Source organism: Bolinopsis microptera, chromosome 2 (assembly GCF_026151205.1).
Source record: "Bolinopsis microptera isolate Bmic1 chromosome 2, MBARI_Bmic_1.0, whole genome shotgun sequence".
NCBI classification, from domain to species: Eukaryota; Metazoa; Ctenophora; class Tentaculata; order Lobata; family Bolinopsidae; genus Bolinopsis; species Bolinopsis microptera.
The window spans coordinates 16590377-16609151 of NC_087073.1; the positions used below are offsets into that span (position 1 = coordinate 16590377).

Consider the following 18775-nt stretch of genomic DNA (forward strand, 5'->3'; position numbering starts at 1 on the left):
AATACCATCCTGCACCATTCACTCTGATTTCTCCGGCAACCTTTTTAAAATTAGTCTCTATAGAGTCTTGACACCATTTTAGGATTAGACAGGTTCCTGCTAGTATCAATAAATGGGGGGTGGTTTTGGAATTTCGGACAAATCCGGACAGGGGGTGGTTTCCGAAATCCGGAAATTTTGACAGAATTAACGAAGCGAAAATATCCCCTTTATTTCATATCAACTCTTTGACACTATAATTATTCGGTAAGTTTAGATCCCTGTATTTTGAACGAGTACTTAAATGTGTGTAACTCTGCTAAACTTGTTCGACACTATAAGTAAATGTATTATTGTCTATTTTAAAGTGTACACAGTACACATTTTATCAACATTGAATTTGAGTTGGTTTTATTTGTACTCTTAAAGGTAGCTGGAAATCCGGGAGAGGTTTTCAAAATTTGGACACATCCGGACAGGTGGTCTGAAAATCTGCGATTTTGGCGGATGTTCCCTTAATAACGTTTAATTCGTGTCAGAATTTCACTAACATTTCAGAGAATATAGATATGGGTCAAACTTAGGATTTCGGAAAGTTTCATTGATTACAGAAGGAGTGGCAGTTAAAATGCTCCCCTGGAGAGATAAATGTCTCGATCTCGTGACTTGAATAAATAAGCAGTTGGTCTAATTTCTCGCACGGGTTAGGGTTTCGGCACATGCTCTGGTTGGGATTGGGGTCAGAGCAAAGGTTTTGAATAGTCACTCGGGGCTACCTAGAGAACTTGCTAAAGGAGGTCACGTGACAGTAGTGATTAATCATCACTCTAAGCTATAGATGTTTGAAAGTAACCACACCACACACCACAGGAAGAATTAGGATCGAGTGTTAAGCGAGGTGCTATTCATTTACCTTGGTTGTCAGAAATAAAACAAATTATTCGGAATTATCATTAATTGAATTTAACTATTTACATCGTACATATTTAAACAAAGAATTTCGTAATTGAAAGAAAACGTAAACGAAATTTAAGGAGGGCTGTGAAGAGTCTGAAATTAAACATCTTGTATGCTAAAGTTCAACTTTTCGGTTGTGCGCATGATTCGTAGGGCTTTCAAATTTCGAAATTTCATACGGCAGAGGAGCCCAAACTCAGCAATAAATTGATGGTTCATTATGGCGGCCAGAGTCGAAGTTAATAACACACACACAAGTGACTCATAAACATGCCCTTAAAGTCTGATAAAACAAATTACATAGTACATACAGACTTATCGTAAGCGGCACATAATCTTAAAATCAATCGTAAAAACTACCAGAAAAGCGCTAAAATACAAGTTCACCACGCAAAAATGCCACGTTGAATTTAAAATAACACAACACTAATAGTTACATTTCGATTTACTGACCAGTGGTCAAAATAAACTACATACAATATTTTTTCAGTCTCACTTTAAACTGTCTGATAAAAATCAATCATTGAATAACATACCAAGGTTAATATAAAGAATTTACAAATTACAAACCACAACTGCTCGTTAGATTTAACCAAAAGGGTCTATAAGTCCCGTGGAGCGTAAGAAATAACATTGGAGAATGTTGGGGATGACAGGGGTTGAGAGAACACTCTAGTCTCGTCTCAAGTTGTCCAATCTGTAAATTGAAATGAGGTGAGCTTCTCGTAGTTTGAAAAGGGGTCGTTCACATATTACGTAATGAATATTTGAGCAATTTTTACCCCCCTCCCCCCTTCCGTAATCAACCGTAATCAAGACCTAACCCCCCCTCTCCTGACAGCAATATTACGTAATCATGGCCTGACCCCCCCCCCCCCCCTTGAATTTTTGTCCTAGAAAACACTTTTCTCTACGTTTCATGCTACCTTGATCATGCTATCATGATGAGCAGAAATCATTGTTATGATATCCGGCCAAGCACCTTCTAAACTATACTACTTACTATTAATATTATAGCCGGATATTATTCGATCAATTTCTAAATTTTATCACTATCAGAGTGAAATTGAGTGTAATTAGAATTAGAATATTGTCAAATTGTTATTATTCTAGAGGGTAAAAAAGAAAATTTTGATTACGTAATCAACGACCGAAACCCCCTCCCCCCCCCCCCGTAATCAACCGTAAGCATTTGGAAACCCCCCTCCCCCCTCGGCTGATTACGTAATATGTGAACGACCCCAATTAAGAAAACAAATCATCCACAACATGTTTACGAACCATCAACGAAAAAATAAAATTAGCTAAAAATTGTTTCTAACCTGGCCTGGAGTTCGTCATCTGCGTTCTGTTTAGCACTGGCTTTCTCTTTACCTCCCGCCAGAGATCCAGTGGCCAATGGCACAGCCCCCAACTGAAAAGGAGCGTTAGGTGATATTTTGTTAAGACAACTGGCTACCTGATTTTATTGGAACTACACAACAAAATGGAGGTTATTGTAAGTTTAAGTTGGAAAATTAGTAACTTTAGTTACAAATAACAAGTCAAACATATTTTGGTTTAGCATGTCTGTGAATGTTCACAAGAGTTATTTCATGTTAACAACAGTGAACATGCGAGGAATATTAGGGAACCCCCAATTGGTGTAAAATAAGAAGGATGATATCCGTGAGCAGGGTCGTAGAATTATCGCTCAGTAATTTAGGTTGGACAAACAAACAAACCTCTTCTCCAAGACTGAGTCCCAATTCATCAAGAACTTGGTTCACTAGCTGGTCACTGAAATAATGTGCTCAGTTATGTCTTTTGTTTCGGAAAATTCGCAAGTATAGCTAGCAATCGAAATTACATAACTGTAGTAGTTCTGATTGATATAATACGATATATTCATTTTAACTTGATATGCCGGTCACGTCCCTAGCTATTATAAAGCAATGAAAGGCATTAGTTTATACCGGCTGGCTAGCTGGCTGTACTGTGCGCGGCGTATTGCGCGCAAAATTTTGATGGCTGAGTTGTCGAGATGTGGTCATTTGTTAGAATACAGCGCAAGGCGCCTTACACTATCGACACAAAAATATGTGACAGTACTTTTTCCATCGACGTTAACATAATATACGCGTTTGCTTTTCCAGGCTAGGGCAGTGCCAAAATTTGGACCAATTCAAAGCAGTTACAAAATTGTACCTCTCTTCTTCGTCTTCTTCTGCACCCATAACATCATCCATAACATCATTCATCATCTCTTCTTTCATGTCCATCGTATCGGCCTGAAATTATATTTATTACAAAATCTTTACAAATGAAAACATCTGCTCAAATTATTTGTCCGATATTCATGTTCAGTTAAAGTTGCACAATTAGTAACGTTAGCTACAAGTAACAACTCAAACATATTTTAGTTTTGCATGTCTGTGAATGTTCACACGAGTAATTCCATGTTAACAACAGTGAACATGCGGAGGTATCATAAATCTGGATACCATATTTTGACATACCTCTTTCTCAAAGTCCATCATGATTTTCTGCATCTGAGGCATGTTCATCTGTTTGTTCATTGCGCCCATGGCATTTGTAACTCCTTTCATGGAATTCGCCATGGCTCCTTGTGACTTCAGGGTAGTTATTTTCAGTGAAACAGCCTGAATGTTTGCTTTCATCATGATGAATTTCTTGACATACCGCCTGGTTCTGACCAAATCTTTTGCCATAACTTTAACTGCAGACATCTCCCCCTGTTTTGCCATTTTCTTGATATCGTTGATGATCTGCTTCTCTTGGCGCTCAAGTTTCATTTTCTCTTTATCAAGATCTCTGAAATATAAAGGTAATCGTTAAAAGATTTCATATGAGTTTGGGTCAACCTAGTCCAACGAAATAAATATAGGTATGCGCGGTATTAAGGTTTATGTAAGGTTTAAGTCGCACAATTAGTAACGTCAGTTACAAGTAACAACTTAAACATATTTTAGTTTTGCATGTCTGTGAATGTTCACACGAGTAATTCTATGTTAACAACAGTGAACATGCGAAGAATATAAGAGACAACCTAATTGATTTGACTAATTAACCTAATTGATTAAATAACCTAATTGATTGGTCAATTACCTGATAGCCCTGTTTAGTGCTCTCTGATTCGCTTTGAGCATCTCCTCAGGCGATTTCTTACGCCCGAATAAGAACGACATCGTTTAAGTGTAACTATCCGCTTTTAATGGTTCTTTTACATTGCTGTATAAGATAATTCGTTTAAAAGGCATTTTTACAACTGTATATTATTAATTAAAGTTATTTATATATGTCAAAGATCAACTTTTGGAGAGATTCAATCACATTCAAAATCTATAGAACGATAATAAATAAATAATTGGTACACCATTCTTGTTACGAAACATATGCTGAAATAGATAAATAAACAAATTATTGCGTGCCCATATTAGGTCATTAAAATGTTTTATACACGCTGCCTGAAGAAATATACTAAACAAAAATACAGAAGTGAGAAATCCGGGAAATGCGCTACCTTAGTCCCTTTCACGCTGAAGAAAGGGAACAAACATAATTGCAGAATAGTAACGCCTGAAAATGTGCTACCTCATTGCATAGTACTTAACTTTAAATAACTCTCGAGGGAAGTTTTTCTGAAAAGAATCCACGACAATTTCAAGACCAGCTCGTTTGAAAATCTGTTTTAACTGATAGTCAGATCTAGTAACACTACTGTCATTATCATCTAGTTCACAACCGTTCTTAGTAACGTTATCTTTCACAACAATATACCCATCTTTCTTGAGAGATTTCTTAAACCTAGCAAGCAGTTCTATAAAATCATAGTCTGAAAGATAAATAATGACCCACTGTACCCACACCAAATCGTAAGTGTTGGGCTCAGGATGGAAGTCCTCTAGCCCGCAGCAATGCTGCGCAGGTACACGTGCAAACATATCCTCCCCAAGATACTCTCGCGCACTGTCCAAATGCTCCTGACACGTGTCTATCATCTCAACCTTATCAAATATGTTGAGCAGCAAACCTTTAGTGACCCTGCCAATACCAGCTCCACAATCTAATGCTCGCTCTGTGTTCAGGCCGGTGTAGAGTTTAGCTAGAAACATAGCAGAGCTACACAGATCTGAGTGTGTTAGAGATCCGTAGCCTCCTAACATACCATCTACTGTGCTGGGTACCTCCTTCCAGTAGTTCTTAGACTTGCTGTACCAGTCCTCTCTGTTAGACATACATTCCTGAACTCTGTAGTTCCGCACTACAAACTGCTGGGAGTTCTCCGCATCTGTTTCGATGGAGCTGTCTGTGTGTTCTCTGGAGAGGTCTGAGTCTGATGTTTCCTGTGAGCTGGGTTTTGAGTCGGAGGGTTCAGGCGTGTTGAGTTTTGGTTCTGTGTCGAGGTTGGGACTAGAGTTGGGGGCTACGTTTTCCGCTTCAACTGTCATCGATCCGCTCTTTAAATCTTCATCCTTTCAGATTTCATGTTAGAAAATCTCGATTGATCTGGGTCTGGTAAATTTTCTTTCGACGATGTGCTATTTCGCTTGTCAATTATAGCAATTAACAAATAAAGCTATCAATGATGGTTTTGAAAATGGTTTCATGTTATTTGTTAATTAAGTTAGTAGACACTGTAAACAGTAAGCTTCAATTAATTTAAATTCGGCATGTGATATATTTACAAAAGTTAATGTATATACCAAATAAACCAATGAAATATTTACAAAATTCAACAAATAAAGAACACCAATTAAAAATCAGATCTGGTCACCTGACTGCCCCAGCGGCTCCTTTAATAATCAACTTATTACCCTGGCAGGTGACACAATCCCTGATCTCCTCGGACAGTTCCTTACAAAAGCTGGGATAATCTATCTTGTTGTAACTCAGATCACACATCTCCACTGAGCCGTGGAGGGCTGTGATGATGTCAGCAGTGACGTCACCAGCTTTACAGTTCTGTAGAGTGAGATGAGGAGGAGCCACCAGACTCAGAGTCTCAATACCCTCTCCTCCTAGCGGATTAGAGGACAAGTCCAGGAGGGATAGTCGAGGAAATAACATCACTAGATCTACGACTGATTCTCCGGTTATGTGGTTGAAGGGAGCTTTGAAGGAGGTTATATTTCTGAGGTCGGGTAAAATTTCCCGGAAATTTGTATCGTTCAGGTCACAGTTTTCTAGACACAGAATTTCCAGAGTTTTTGGGAGATTTACCCCTGACTTTTCTATGTTTGATCCCCCCAGGGTTAGAGACTTTAATCTCTGAGGAAACTTCGGGAAATGGTGGATATGATTTTGTGACAAATCCAACGACGAGATGTTACATTCGGATAGTTTCTCCGTAAGTTCAGGCGAAAGATGGGTTTTAGTGGTCAGAGTACAACTTACACCTGATACCACACTAAGGGTCGGCATTGAGACAATCAGTTCTACAAGTGCTGTAAAACAGTTTGATATACTGTTATAGTCCAGCTTTAACGTGCTCAAAGGAAGCTGAGACAAACATTCTGACACTTTCAAAAAGTTGGTGTTGTTGATGCCACAGCCAGACACATTGATATCTGACAAGGAAGTTAAAGTAGGTACAGCACTACAAAAAGTGTTCAGTACCTCCTTAGAAAGGCGGTTAAACGAGATATCCAGCTTCTTAATCCCCGTGCAGCAGAGTAACGTTGTAAAGAAACACTCCAACTGTTTGCTGGATGCTAGAGACCTGGACAGCGAGACATTAGATAAAGTTCCGGAGAAGATCTCTTTTAGAGCCGGTTCTACTGATAACCGAGTACAAGTTTCCAGATACTTCTCCAACAGTCCCACATGTTCCGCCTCTTCTATCACTCCAACCAACTCATCACCGTCTACTAAGAGCTGGGTTGCTACATCCTCGCTGTCCAGTTCCGCTCCGTCGCTGGTAGTGAGACTGAGTTTGGGGAGAATGCCAACTTTTGAGCGGTAACGTTGGGAAGCTTCTACAGCTAGGTCCGCGATTGTTTGATTTGGTTTAACTGGGAGGAAAAACAAGGTATCTCTGATTTTGATCTTTACTCTGAGTTTTGGATGCAGATGGTCGGAGGTAGTCTGTGAGGGGGGTCTGTGAGGAGGATCAGAAGGAATTGAGATAATTTCAGGGGTATCAGGACTACTTTCTTCATCTTTTATCCGAATGTTTGATAACTTCGATTGTTTTGGTCTTTTCTTGCCGCTGGATCTAGACAAGAAAGGATCTTGAGGTAGTTTACGTTTCGGAGACGGATTCCTGTCTTCAACAAGCCAATCATCAACAATAGGGCGTTTAGAGGGGTGTCTTGGTGGATCAGAAGATCTCTGCTTTAAAGGAAGTGTTAGTTTATCCATCTGTTTTCTGCTGAGAATAGCACTGTCAGACGCCCTCAAATGTTTTGCTTTGTGTGATGAAATGTTCTCCTTGCCAACTATCTGACTTCTTTGAGTAGAAGTTGCCACAGGTTCCAGACCCTTTTGATAAGAAAACGAAGAGTTGGATCCTGTGGTGAACAATTCCTCTTGCTCCATTTTCTTTACAATTTTCCGGGGTTTAGGCGGATTCTTGCTTACTTCAGCCAGATAATTCTTTATAGCTAGTCTTTGGTCGGTGAGAATGTCGTCTGGATCATCTTCAAGGATATTCTCAACGAGTTGCAGAGCCGAGCGACCATCGTCATCTTTGGCTAGGATATTAGCTCCACTTTCAACCTGAGAAAGACAAATTGATCGTTTTAATTGTTTTCTAATTTATGATAGGTCCGGATAGGTCACCACAATTACAATATAATAAAAAATGAATGAAACTAAAACCACACAATTCATTTTATCTTACGATGTCCCACGAATATACAAGAAGGAAGAAGGAAGAAGCACGCACCAGATATTTGACGATAGAGAAGTTGCCCCACTGAGAGGCGTCGTGAAGAGGAGTAATACCCCCACACTCACGGCCACCACGATCATTTATATCAGCTCCCGCTGTAACCAGCAATGTCACTATCTCCAGGAATCCGTGGTTACAGGCTTCGTGTAGAGGTGTCCAGCCGGCGTGGTCACGTGTGTTGGGGGACGCGTGTTTTGCTATCAGTTCACGCACCTAAATATTCGGAGATAAGGTAAGATTACAAATAAAGATTGAAAAGAAAATGAGTCAAGGGAAGAGACTATTTATTTTCATTGTTACGGCATATTCATGATGTATTAACAAAATATCAATACATCTTGGTAAATGCTGCGTTGTTTTAGGCTGATGTTTATATCGTACAATTGATACATTGTACATTCAGGTCAGCCAAAAATAATCATTGGAGAGAAACAGAAAGTTAAATATTAATTAAACAAACCTTGTCAATTTTTCCCTCGACACACGCTTGATGTAAGGGAGTTTCCCCTTTCTCGTTAACTTTCGTCAGTTTCCCAGCTCTTCTCTTTCGCATAGGTGCAGTTTCACTATCATCGTCAATAGCTTCGCTTTCACTTTCACTAATCTCCACGTCTGACATGTTCCAGGTGTCTTGAGACATACTGCAGCTATCAGGAGTGTCTTCTTCAATCTTACTTAGTTCTGACGAAGATGTAAATTCAATTATTGAGTAAAACACAACGTGGGATGTATGTATCATGACACAGTGTGTACTACAAATTTGAAAATAAAGTAAGATTTAGTGCAGATTCGAAACCACAATAAGACATTGGTCGAACTGTTACGGCATATTCATGATGTATTAACAAAATATCAATACATCTTGGTAAATGCTGCGTTGTTTTAGGCTGATGTTTATATCGTACAATTGATACATTGTACATTCAGGTCAGCCAAAAGAATGGGATGTTATCTATGAAACAATGCACGTATATATATATATTATATATATATTCCTGTACGATAATCCTAACCAGCCTACCTGTTTTAGCAGTTTTGACCACCTCCTGTTTGTCAAAGTGTTCAGCAACTTCAATGAGGGCAGTAAGACACAGTATCTGGTCTTGTGGAGAGTGTGCCTCGCCAATACCCGCCTGAACTGCATCATAACAATCTGTGAAGGGAACTGTCAGAAAAATAATCACACATATATCTAGTCTACAGCCTGAGGAAAAAGTTTATTTCAGGAGAAGTTTTAGTTGTTCAACTGTAAAGACCGACTTCTTGAGGTCATGCTAGACGTTTCAACGTTTTTATTATTATAACATTAACAATTAACAAACTCATGCTGGATAGACAGATTTGGAAAAAAACTATCTCTGTTGGGACGTTGAAGCCGCCCTAAGTCGTCGTAAGTCGTATTATTATAACTTAGAGAATTCATATTTTGGATGTTACCTGATAAGACTGTTTATCTTTGAGGGAAACAAGAGCGATGTTGGCCCAAGTAGCTGCAGTGGACACAATAGATATCTGCTGGGTGTAATGATACAGAGATAGCTCGTACTCCCCGGTCTCTCTGTAACATTCTCCTAACTTTCCGTGCACTTCTGATACAAGAGTTTATTGTTACAAACCGGGGAACGATCCTAAGTTCATTAGCAAGCAGTGAGAATGGCAGAAAGAGAACTGTTCAGAAGTGAAACCAGTGATAGGGTAGCCTATCTGGCAATAACTTAAGGAAGTAACACAAATAAGAAACTAAAGAAACCTACCAACCAGCAACGGAAGGTGCAGGAAGCTCGCAGTGTTTAGCCAGCTCCAGTTCCTTCTTCAACCATCTCTTAGCTTGGTTGTTTAGTGACAGTTTCAGCAGAGTGTTCGATATTTTTGAAAGGATACCAACTTCTCTTTCCGTCTCGCCTGAAATTTTGCGAACTGTGAGAAAGACTGAAGACTCAAACGCCATTATTGTCATTATATCACACATAGCTGTCATTATATCACACATCTCAGTTCAAACAAACGTGTTAGTGCTGTTACGGCATATTCATGATGTATTAACAAAATATCAATACATCTTGGTAAATGCTGCGTTGTTTTAGGCTGATGTTTATATCGTACAATTGATACATTGTACATTCAGGTCAGCCAAGAAAAACCACGGAGGTACATGTTTAAATGACACTAGATAATAAATATATGAGATTTGGCATAGCAATCAAATGTTTCTTACCAAAATCGACCTGTTGTGTGGACATGATAAGCTTGGTAGCCTTGTAAACTGTCATGGCTTTGTCCAAATCACTGTTAATCTGCAGAGATCTCTTGGCACATCGCCGAGCAAGGAGAATGCTATCCGAGTGGAGATGAGCGAGAGCTAACATTTCACTGCTCTCTGATTCTTCTTGTTCGTTTTCGTTTACTTTGCTAGCTTTTACTGCCTAGAGAATTCAAGGTTAGAGACTTGTACACATTTTCCCCAAATTTTAGAACTGCAGAAAACTGTCTTAAAATGAAATTAAGGTAAATGTTTTAACGGTACAGCGTCCAGATATATAAATCTGTAAGTAAAAGGGAGCCAGAAACCTGTTCTCCGTAGAGTAGGGCCTCAGAAAGTTCACCACTATGCAAGTAAGTTTCACACAGTTGAAGAAGCGCTAGATGCTGCACAGCGCCATCTCGGTTTAGCTTTGCTTCCTCCAGCGCTTTTTTCAGGTAATCGACACTCATGGTAGGGTTGACTTTGTCATAGAGCAGGCCAACGTTGAGGTGCAATCTGGCTCTCATCTGCAAATAATGTTGTGAGTTGAAGTTGACTGGGTAAAGAAAATCATTCAGTAACCATGGTAACTGTGCTTTAAATGGCCCCACACTATTGATTAGCTAAAATCTACACAACTCTTATAACTTATTAGAGGACAGAGCAAGAGTTATCACTTAGCCTAGAAGGCCCAGATTACAATACAAATATTAAAAAGCATAAGAATTTTCTCGAAGTCCTACCTCCATAACTTCTTTCTCAGAACAGAGTCGTTTGCTCCTCAGAGTATTAACTAACTTCAGAGCAGTGATATAATACAGTCCAGCCTTCTTTCTCAACGGTACCATAACAGACTCCTCTGTCTCAGACATGAGCTGAGTATAGTAAGTTCTTCCCAGAGTTGCATTAGCTCGCTGCTGTTCCAACAAGTCACCCAGATCTGTGGAGATCTTCATGAACTGCTCTTGGTGGGAGATGGCAGCGGGAAACTCTCCCAACTCGGCAAACACTTCTCCAACTTTACGATGAGCGACGGCTATGTCGAGGGGCTTGCCGTGCTTCTCACTGAGTTCAAGATCTTGGGTGTGGTATTGTAGCGCCAGGTTGAGAAACCCAGATACAGCTAGCATGTCACCCAGAGCGTTACATAGCTTGCTCTGCTCTGATAGGTTACCTGAAACAGTGTTGTTGTTGAGTCAGCGGTTTTTAATAGCAATCTAATTGATTATCAACAATGATAGGCGTAATGAGGTCTGGAATGCTTTCTATTAACGTATCATGAAAAGAGTCGTTACCTATTACATTTACCTTTCGCTGTGGCGGATTTCAGTGATTTTTGTAGACGTCTGACTTCGTTTCTCTTGCCTCTCTCCAGCATGGACAGATCTTCTTCAGCGATGCTGTCCTGCTTTCCCATACTACCACACCAAGCATCTAGTTCTACCTAAACTAGAATTTAGTTCATTGCTGAAACCTGGGATTAGACAGATACTCATGCTGCAAATCAGGGGGCTTTCTTACGACCAACAATGATTACAATTCATTATAATAACATGTACATATATTATAATGGCTCTGTCCTATTATTTTCCAAAATCAGATTTATTTGCTTTAGTTTTGAAGAGTGTCTTTTGCTTAACTTAGCAATAATTTTTAGTTACAAATCAAGTTTAATCTTACTTTGCGCTTTTAGAATTCGTATCTTACAAATTATTACACTTTTAAATGAAGAAAATGTTTTAACAATCTGAAAAACAAATCAATCGTGGAATAAATCGATACCCTATTAGCTATCATACCATCTATAATGTTCAATATTTTATGGGTACTCTTCTTATCGAAAAAAACTTAACAATTCTTCATTTTATTATAATATCAAAATATATAACTAAAGATAAGCTATCACTATGTTCATCTAAATATAATAAGCTATTACTATCAATATAAGCTCATACCTCAAAAAATGAATGAAACGAATCACAATAAATTAAATGTAGCAATTATTTATAAAATCAAATTTCGAAATCTCATATCTACGGCAGAAACAAATTTCAAGCATTAGCTTGATGAGCCAGTATGTCTTTCTCAACCATGCTACGGCAAATGTTATGGTAAAAACTCTTCTTCCTTTCAAAAACATCTATGGCATGTTGGCTGTATTCCTTCCAAGAGAAAAGATCTCGGAATATCGGTCGAACAAACTTCATTCTCCCTTGAGTCGTCACAAAGTTTAGAGCTTTGCTGACGATAGGACTATAGCGTGCCTTGATACAGACTCGACACCACCTGAACGGAAAGGACCTCATTAAAGAATGTATCATTTATACTTTAGCTGACGCAGGCAATATTGTACAATGTACAATATCAAACACACTTTTAGCTTATAATGGGAGAAAAAAAGGAGTTTAAAGCAACCATCATGATCAACGAAACCTTATATATACTGTTAATGTTGTTATATTACTTACGCGAAAAGAATCTCTGCGTTTTGAGAGTCGCCGAAGTGGAAGGTCGAGTCAAGCTGTTTGACCGTCTCCAAGGTTACGTCATCGTAAGTGTGTAGCAATGTAAGGGTGGATATCACCTAAACACGAGTAAGTCTATGAAAGTTAAACTATTGCATTGATTTCAGTTATTATTAGAATATCTCTTTTGATAAGCTTCCAGGGCAAGGCAGATGCAAATATATACATATAAACGATAATTATTTTAAAGGGCATGTAACTAGCTGATCTTAAAAGGTTTAAAGCTTTATCAGAAATGCTAAAAACCTGTTTAGAAGATAAAGATTCTCGTTCTTTTTCAGATATATCCCCATTAGACCATGCCTTGGCAACCTCAATTGACTTTTGTTGACGGGAATCATCGTATTTAGGAATGACTAAAGGCATCCCGGGAGTGGTCAGCCACCCTCTCCAGTCAACCTCCACATTCGGGAAATGTGACTTGAAATAACTGACGAACACTTCGGAAGTGATACTTTTGTATGCATGTTCTGCAATATAGCTTCGTAAGAAGGGGTCAAACACAGCTGGCCCTCCGACTAAGGTTTCTAGATAAAATAAGAAAGTTGATCCCTTCTCATAGGGGACAGAGGAGAATGCATCGTCAGGATCTACCCCATCCAGGTTAACGTTCAAGGCAGTAAGAGGGTTGTCCTTACCAAACACTTCAATAGCATATTTCAGACTGTTAAGACCCATCATGTGAGCACCTTCCCTCACTGCTTCTCCTTCTTCGGGTCCTGCCAGCTTAGCCAAAATCTTCCTCTCCAAGAAAACTGTAAATCCTTCGTTCAGCCAGAAATGTTCCCAGTTAGCGTTGGTGACCAGATTTCCAGTCCAGCTGTGAGCAATCTCGTGAGCAACTACATTTACCAAACTTTTATCGCCCGCGAGAAGTGTGGGAGTTACAAAAGTCAGGCAAGGATTTTCCATGCCACCGTATGGAAAAGATGGTGGCAGAACTAGCAGATCATATCTCCCCCACACATACTCCCCTGCAACTTCCTCAGCTGCTTTCAGGATGGTTTCTGTATCTTCAAACTCACTGTAGCACTTGTCGATGTTAGCTCTTTCTGACCACACCCTAACTCTGGGGCTTATGTCTTGGGACACTATGTCTCCGATAACAATAGCCAGCAGATACGCTGGAATTGGAATTTTCTGGTTGAAGAAATAAGTTGTGGTGGATTCAGATTCCTCTGATCTCACAGATACAGCACTCATAACAGCTACTAGAGGTTTGTCTACAGTGAGTTCTGCGGTGTACGGTGTCTTGATACCAGGTGTATCTTGACAAGGGACAATACTTCTAGCGTGTATAGCTTGGTTCTGTGTGAAAAGGTAGGGGTGCTCTCCGAATGTTTGGTCAGGACTCAGAACTTGGACACCAGAAGCAGTGGGTGAGGTTTTGTAGTGAACAGTAACTCCATTGGTAGATGGCTGCAGTGAAATTGTTAGAGGAGATCCAAATTCTTTGAACTTATCACCAACAACATATTCCAGTTCCTCTCCACTTGCTTGGTCAAGAATCCTGCTGATGTCCAGATCCTTGCAGTCCAGAACCAGCGACTGACATTCTTTGTTGACTCTTTTAAATGCAATGTCAACATGACCAGACAGAACTGCACTTTTCAGATCGGCAGTCAGAACAATATTGAGCGTTGTTGTCCTGATTTGAGAGGAGTCAGAGAACGAGGATGGATCAGGGCGGGGAGACATCCTATTCTCTCTGTCAAAATAGAGTTTTATCCAGTGGCCAATTAAAATACTTGCTATTATCGGTACAACCAGAGTCTGAAAATGTGACATTGTTTACAGACGAATCAGGTGGATCGGACCATATACCATGCAACTGGCAACAAACAAACCTTCTGTTTTAACCCTAATAAGTTGAGAGTAAGAAATCAGGAACAACAATCCACGTCCAACCAGTTTCAAATTGTATAAATTTAATTTATTTTGATAACAGAACGAGAGCGAACACTGAACATAAATCAACCACAATATTTTGGGTTATAATTAGACCTTACTTGTAGGTCAATGACCGTGAGGATTACACAGTTTTATTAAGCATGCACCGCCTCAATTGTTTAACTTTTACGTGTTAATCCAATATTTATTCAAGTCATTTTAACAGCATAATTGATCTGGCCAACATCCACTTGGGACACAACATGAGATACCAATTTTTGATATTTGGATATTTGTTCGTTGAGGAGACAGTAAAACATGAATATTAAATATAACTAAAAAGACAATTTAAAAGATTAATCCTCATCCTCATCGGCATCAGCAGCACCCTTATCACCAGCTCGCATTCTCTTCCTCTTTACGCGACCTTCTCGACCAGATCCGTATGCGGAATTAATGGCGATATCAATATGTTTCTGAGCGTCCAATCGCACTATGAATGAGGGGATGTTTACAACTTGTTTTCGTACTCTGATATGCTTCTGTCTGATCAGGACTCGGGCATGATGGATACTCTTAGCAAGTCCTAGTTTGAACACCTGGGTTTGGAGACGCCTTTCAAGGAAATCTTCAGTCTTGAGACCTGTAAAGAGGTTAAGTGTTACTCCGAGAACACAGGAGCTCAACAGGAAATCCAAGCCCACAATATGGAATGGACTTAGAGGGTCCTAAGTGTTGAAAAAACTAAACATGGGATAATTGCCATGAGCAGGGTTATGGTCGGGTCATTGCAGTTTTTGACATAAAATATAAACATTAAAAAACGTCTTTACAGATGAAAAACAAGTTTACTTGAAACAGATGAGAATATCAAGTTTAAATTTGCTAAACAAATATTTCTATAACTTTATCACGTCATCTAAATTGGTAGTCTAGGAAAATTACCCAGGACATAATCGAGCTTCATTCTGTTCTCGTCGAGCACACCGATTCTGACAAGCCGCCTAAGGATAGCATTTCCCTCAAAGAGACGTCTGGGATCCTTGTCTTCAAGGGTCAGCAATTCTCGAGCAGCTTTCCTGATTTTGGCAAGAGTATACTTAACCCTCCATACCTGAGAATGATTTGTTGTAAAATGGTGATATAGAAATGTGTCATAACTTGTGTAGTCAGGCCATGATCACTTACAATGATAAACAAGGCAATCGATTAAATAAACATAAACAGTTTGATCATTCGGATAACAATAACGTTTTATTTAAATGAGATAAACACATACTTCTCTTTTGTTACGAAGACCGAACTCTCCAATAAGCTTAAGTTCGCTGTCAAGTCGTTCCTTCTCAAAAGGACGACGAGGAGTCGTATAGGTCTTGGAGTATACGATGTGACTCATCCTACCTTTATCAAAACATTGTTAGTTGATATTAATAATAAATCGAAGTTTAATAAACCACTGATGAGAAGATTAGATTAGATTAGATTAAGAATAATGACATAAACATCATCACTAGTTTTAAACATTCTTTCTGATTTCCTCATTATCAGAACTGTGAACATTTCACAGCCTTCGTCATTAAAAAACAAACAAATTCTATAACTAACATAATTGTCATAATTTATTTACATATTATAGTAGAAATTAAATTAATAAGTTTTTTTTAAAAAGTTTAAAATGTTAAAAAACCGTTAATAAAAAAATTAGATAAAAACAATTTCATGAGATATTTATTCCCTTTCTCTTGGCAACACACGGGTTTTTATATAAATATTCAACTTGTTGCTTCTTCTTTTCAATATAATTTACACCCTCTATTTTTGATAAAACTATATTTGACACTTCCCAAAAGTTGCCTGTGTCTACTAAATTATTAGTCTTTTTAAATTCTTCTAGATTAATTTTAAAATCAATAACAGACACTGAATTTCTAACAAATGATGGTAATTTATTCCAAAAGCTGATAACACGCTCTGATAAAAAATTATTAGACAAGGTTTTAATATTTCTATCAATATTGTTAGATTTAGTGCTAACAATTTTATCTCCCGATCTACTTAAATTGAAAATATCATTTCCATACTCAACCAATCCATTTACAATTTTGTAGGCTTCAATCAAATCTCCTCTAACCCGTCTCTCTGCGAGTGTTGTAATCTGTAAGGCATCCAACCTTTCACTGTAAGGAAGTGTTCCAATATCATCAATAAGGCGTGTGAACCTTCTCTGGACATTTTCCAGTTCAATGATAGTAGCCCAATTCCCATGGCAGGCAGGTGGAGACCACAACTGAGCACAATACTCCAAGTGGGGTCTTATTATAGTTTTATAAACATTTCTCATAACGTTAATTTCTCTTATAATGAGATTCCTTGTAACCCATGCAATCATACTGTTTGCTTTACTGATACAACTTTTAATATGTTTCGACCATTTTTAGAGAAAGTAATAAATTTTAACCCTCTGAATTGAAAAGACTGTCCTGGCAAGCTAGGAGAGTACGACCCCCATTAAGCACACAAGGAGAGCTAGAAACAACACACTCACGTCATCTTGGTCTGTGCAATCCTCATGGTTGCCAATGAGAACTGTAGAAACAGAAGCTTGACTGCCTCATTGAGTTTATTAGGTTTATTATATCCAGTCAAGGCATTTTGAGATACATAGAGGCTTGATACTTACCAAAAGCAATATGATCAATAACACTAACGCATTACTGGCCAGAAGGACCTACTATAATAGTAGGCTGTTTAATTTATATTCCCTGTTATACACTTTTATTGGAATCACACCTACATACAACTTGAATATTCCGGCAAAGCTTGATATATCTCATGGGACATGAATGAAGTAGAGGAGATCTCATGTAATTTAAGTGACAATTTAGACAATTTCTATTCCACCTGTGCTGTAATCAGCCAATCGCATCACATTTGGCTATCATCGCAGGTATCGTTTGTGCTAACTTGCACCCAGCAGTGAACAATCTATAGATCCCAAAATTTACCTTTTATGTCTGGTCAGTATTTTAATAGGCTTTAAAAGAACTTAGCTTCCTTCTACTTGTGTTCTCTCAGTTAGAATGAAATTATTGACATTTCAAATAATTCTGGTTGCAATGGACCATTTCGGCTGCCGGAGCTGTGTGCCGGTATTCTTGTTAAATATACAGATTTCGTTTCATTAAAGAAATAACGGTGAGGAGTAGCAGATTATCCTTGAAAAATAACAGTATCTCAAGACCTTAACCTAAAAACAAGGAAGACATTGCATTGGCAGTTGTCAGAGAAGTGTGGGAGCTTAACATTTGTATATTACATCACGAAATCACTGGGTAAGAAACTAAGCAACAAATTTAAGATCGAAAATGTCATTCAAACGATGTATATTTAAACATCCAATCAAATCAAGCGTTCCAAGCGGCAGAGCACGATGCACAGGTAACGGAAATGGTCCTTTGCTACCGATATTATTCCCTGAAATATCGACAGTCAAATGTATACATGTACATCTACTATAAAGTAAAGTAAAGTAAAGTAAAATTTAAGATGTAACATCATCACACATGTCTAAAAAATATCATCGCACTCCGTCATTGGGGTAGCACATAGACTTCCGATAGAGGAGCCTCAATAACAGTTGTTCTCATCATTGAAAATCTTATCCTTGTCCTCACATGCCTTACCGCGTCACAATATCTTTTTCTTGCTAGCTGTACAATTTGAAAAAGACAAAAAATTCAAGATGTCAGACATTAGTGGAATTGCATAGTCTCGCGGTGGAATAACACTTACTGTGTAGAGCTTGCTTAGTACTACTGGGTTTGTTTATTAACTTAACCAAGTAGTTATAGAGGTTTGCTAATTCATCAACAGAAGTTTCAATATTGTTCAAACGATATATACAAATAATTTCAATAATCATATTGCTTGAACGTTAATCCTGTCCAACAAGTTGCCAGAGCCAAATACAAATATCATGACAGTCAAAGGGCCGATAGTGAAGTTGTCCATTGTCAAGATACATATTCAATATTAAATTCCTGAGGTGAGCTTCGACAGGTCTGTATCAGTACAGCCCCTACGGCCAACTCTCATTTTAGAGATACATACAGTACCATGTCACACGATCTTTAATCTATAATGTTTAACGGTTGATAATCGTAAAATATTTGCTTCAAGACCGTCGACAAGTCCAACACGGCGCGCGTCTTGGTTACCTAGCTTGCTAGTCTATTGCTCACTCATATCACGTAATGCGAGTTACCTGGGGACCGCAGGCTATTATAT

The 18775-nt window shown here is 38.6% G+C and overlaps 5 protein-coding genes across 5 annotated transcripts; all 5 read right to left on the minus strand.

Annotated features, from left to right (window-relative positions):
• Nucleotides 1-916: 916 nt before the first annotated feature.
• LOC134826542 (charged multivesicular body protein 2a-like) lies at nt 917-4169 on the minus strand. The gene is made up of 6 exons (XM_063838939.1): nt 4045-4169; nt 3435-3750; nt 3124-3206; nt 2661-2715; nt 2259-2350; nt 917-1633 (listed from the first exon to the last, which is right to left on the minus strand). The coding sequence occupies exons 1-6, from the start codon at nt 4122-4124 to the stop codon at nt 1609-1611; spliced, it is 651 nt and encodes a 216-aa protein (XP_063695009.1). The 5' UTR covers nt 4125-4169; the 3' UTR covers nt 917-1608.
• Nucleotides 4170-4284: 115 nt separating this feature from the next.
• Nucleotides 4285-5387, minus strand: LOC134826541 (N-terminal Xaa-Pro-Lys N-methyltransferase 1-B-like). The gene has a single exon (XM_063838938.1). The coding sequence runs from the start codon at nt 5385-5387 to the stop codon at nt 4527-4529; it is 861 nt and encodes a 286-aa protein (XP_063695008.1). The 3' UTR covers nt 4285-4526.
• On the minus strand, nt 4315-11549 carry LOC134826533 (tonsoku-like protein). Its single transcript, XM_063838926.1, has 10 exons — nt 11382-11549; nt 10817-11247; nt 10400-10600; nt 10047-10254; nt 9590-9733; nt 9269-9420; nt 8853-8964; nt 8292-8512; nt 7826-8044; nt 4315-7656 (listed from the first exon to the last, which is right to left on the minus strand). Exons 1-10 carry the CDS (start codon nt 11488-11490, stop codon nt 5710-5712), a joined length of 3744 nt encoding a protein of 1247 aa, XP_063694996.1. The 5' UTR covers nt 11491-11549; the 3' UTR covers nt 4315-5709.
• A 473-nt stretch (nt 11550-12022) lies between these two features.
• LOC134826292 (leukotriene A-4 hydrolase-like) lies at nt 12023-14507 on the minus strand. The gene is made up of 3 exons (XM_063838621.1): nt 12845-14507; nt 12542-12657; nt 12023-12359 (listed from the first exon to the last, which is right to left on the minus strand). Exons 1-3 carry the CDS (start codon nt 14384-14386, stop codon nt 12125-12127), a joined length of 1893 nt encoding a protein of 630 aa, XP_063694691.1. The 5' UTR covers nt 14387-14507; the 3' UTR covers nt 12023-12124.
• A 306-nt stretch (nt 14508-14813) lies between these two features.
• On the minus strand, nt 14814-15901 carry LOC134826293 (small ribosomal subunit protein uS4-like). Its single transcript, XM_063838623.1, has 3 exons — nt 15768-15901; nt 15434-15602; nt 14814-15131 (listed from the first exon to the last, which is right to left on the minus strand). The coding sequence occupies exons 1-3, from the start codon at nt 15882-15884 to the stop codon at nt 14845-14847; spliced, it is 573 nt and encodes a 190-aa protein (XP_063694693.1). The 5' UTR covers nt 15885-15901; the 3' UTR covers nt 14814-14844.
• Nucleotides 15902-18775: the final 2874 nt, after the last annotated feature.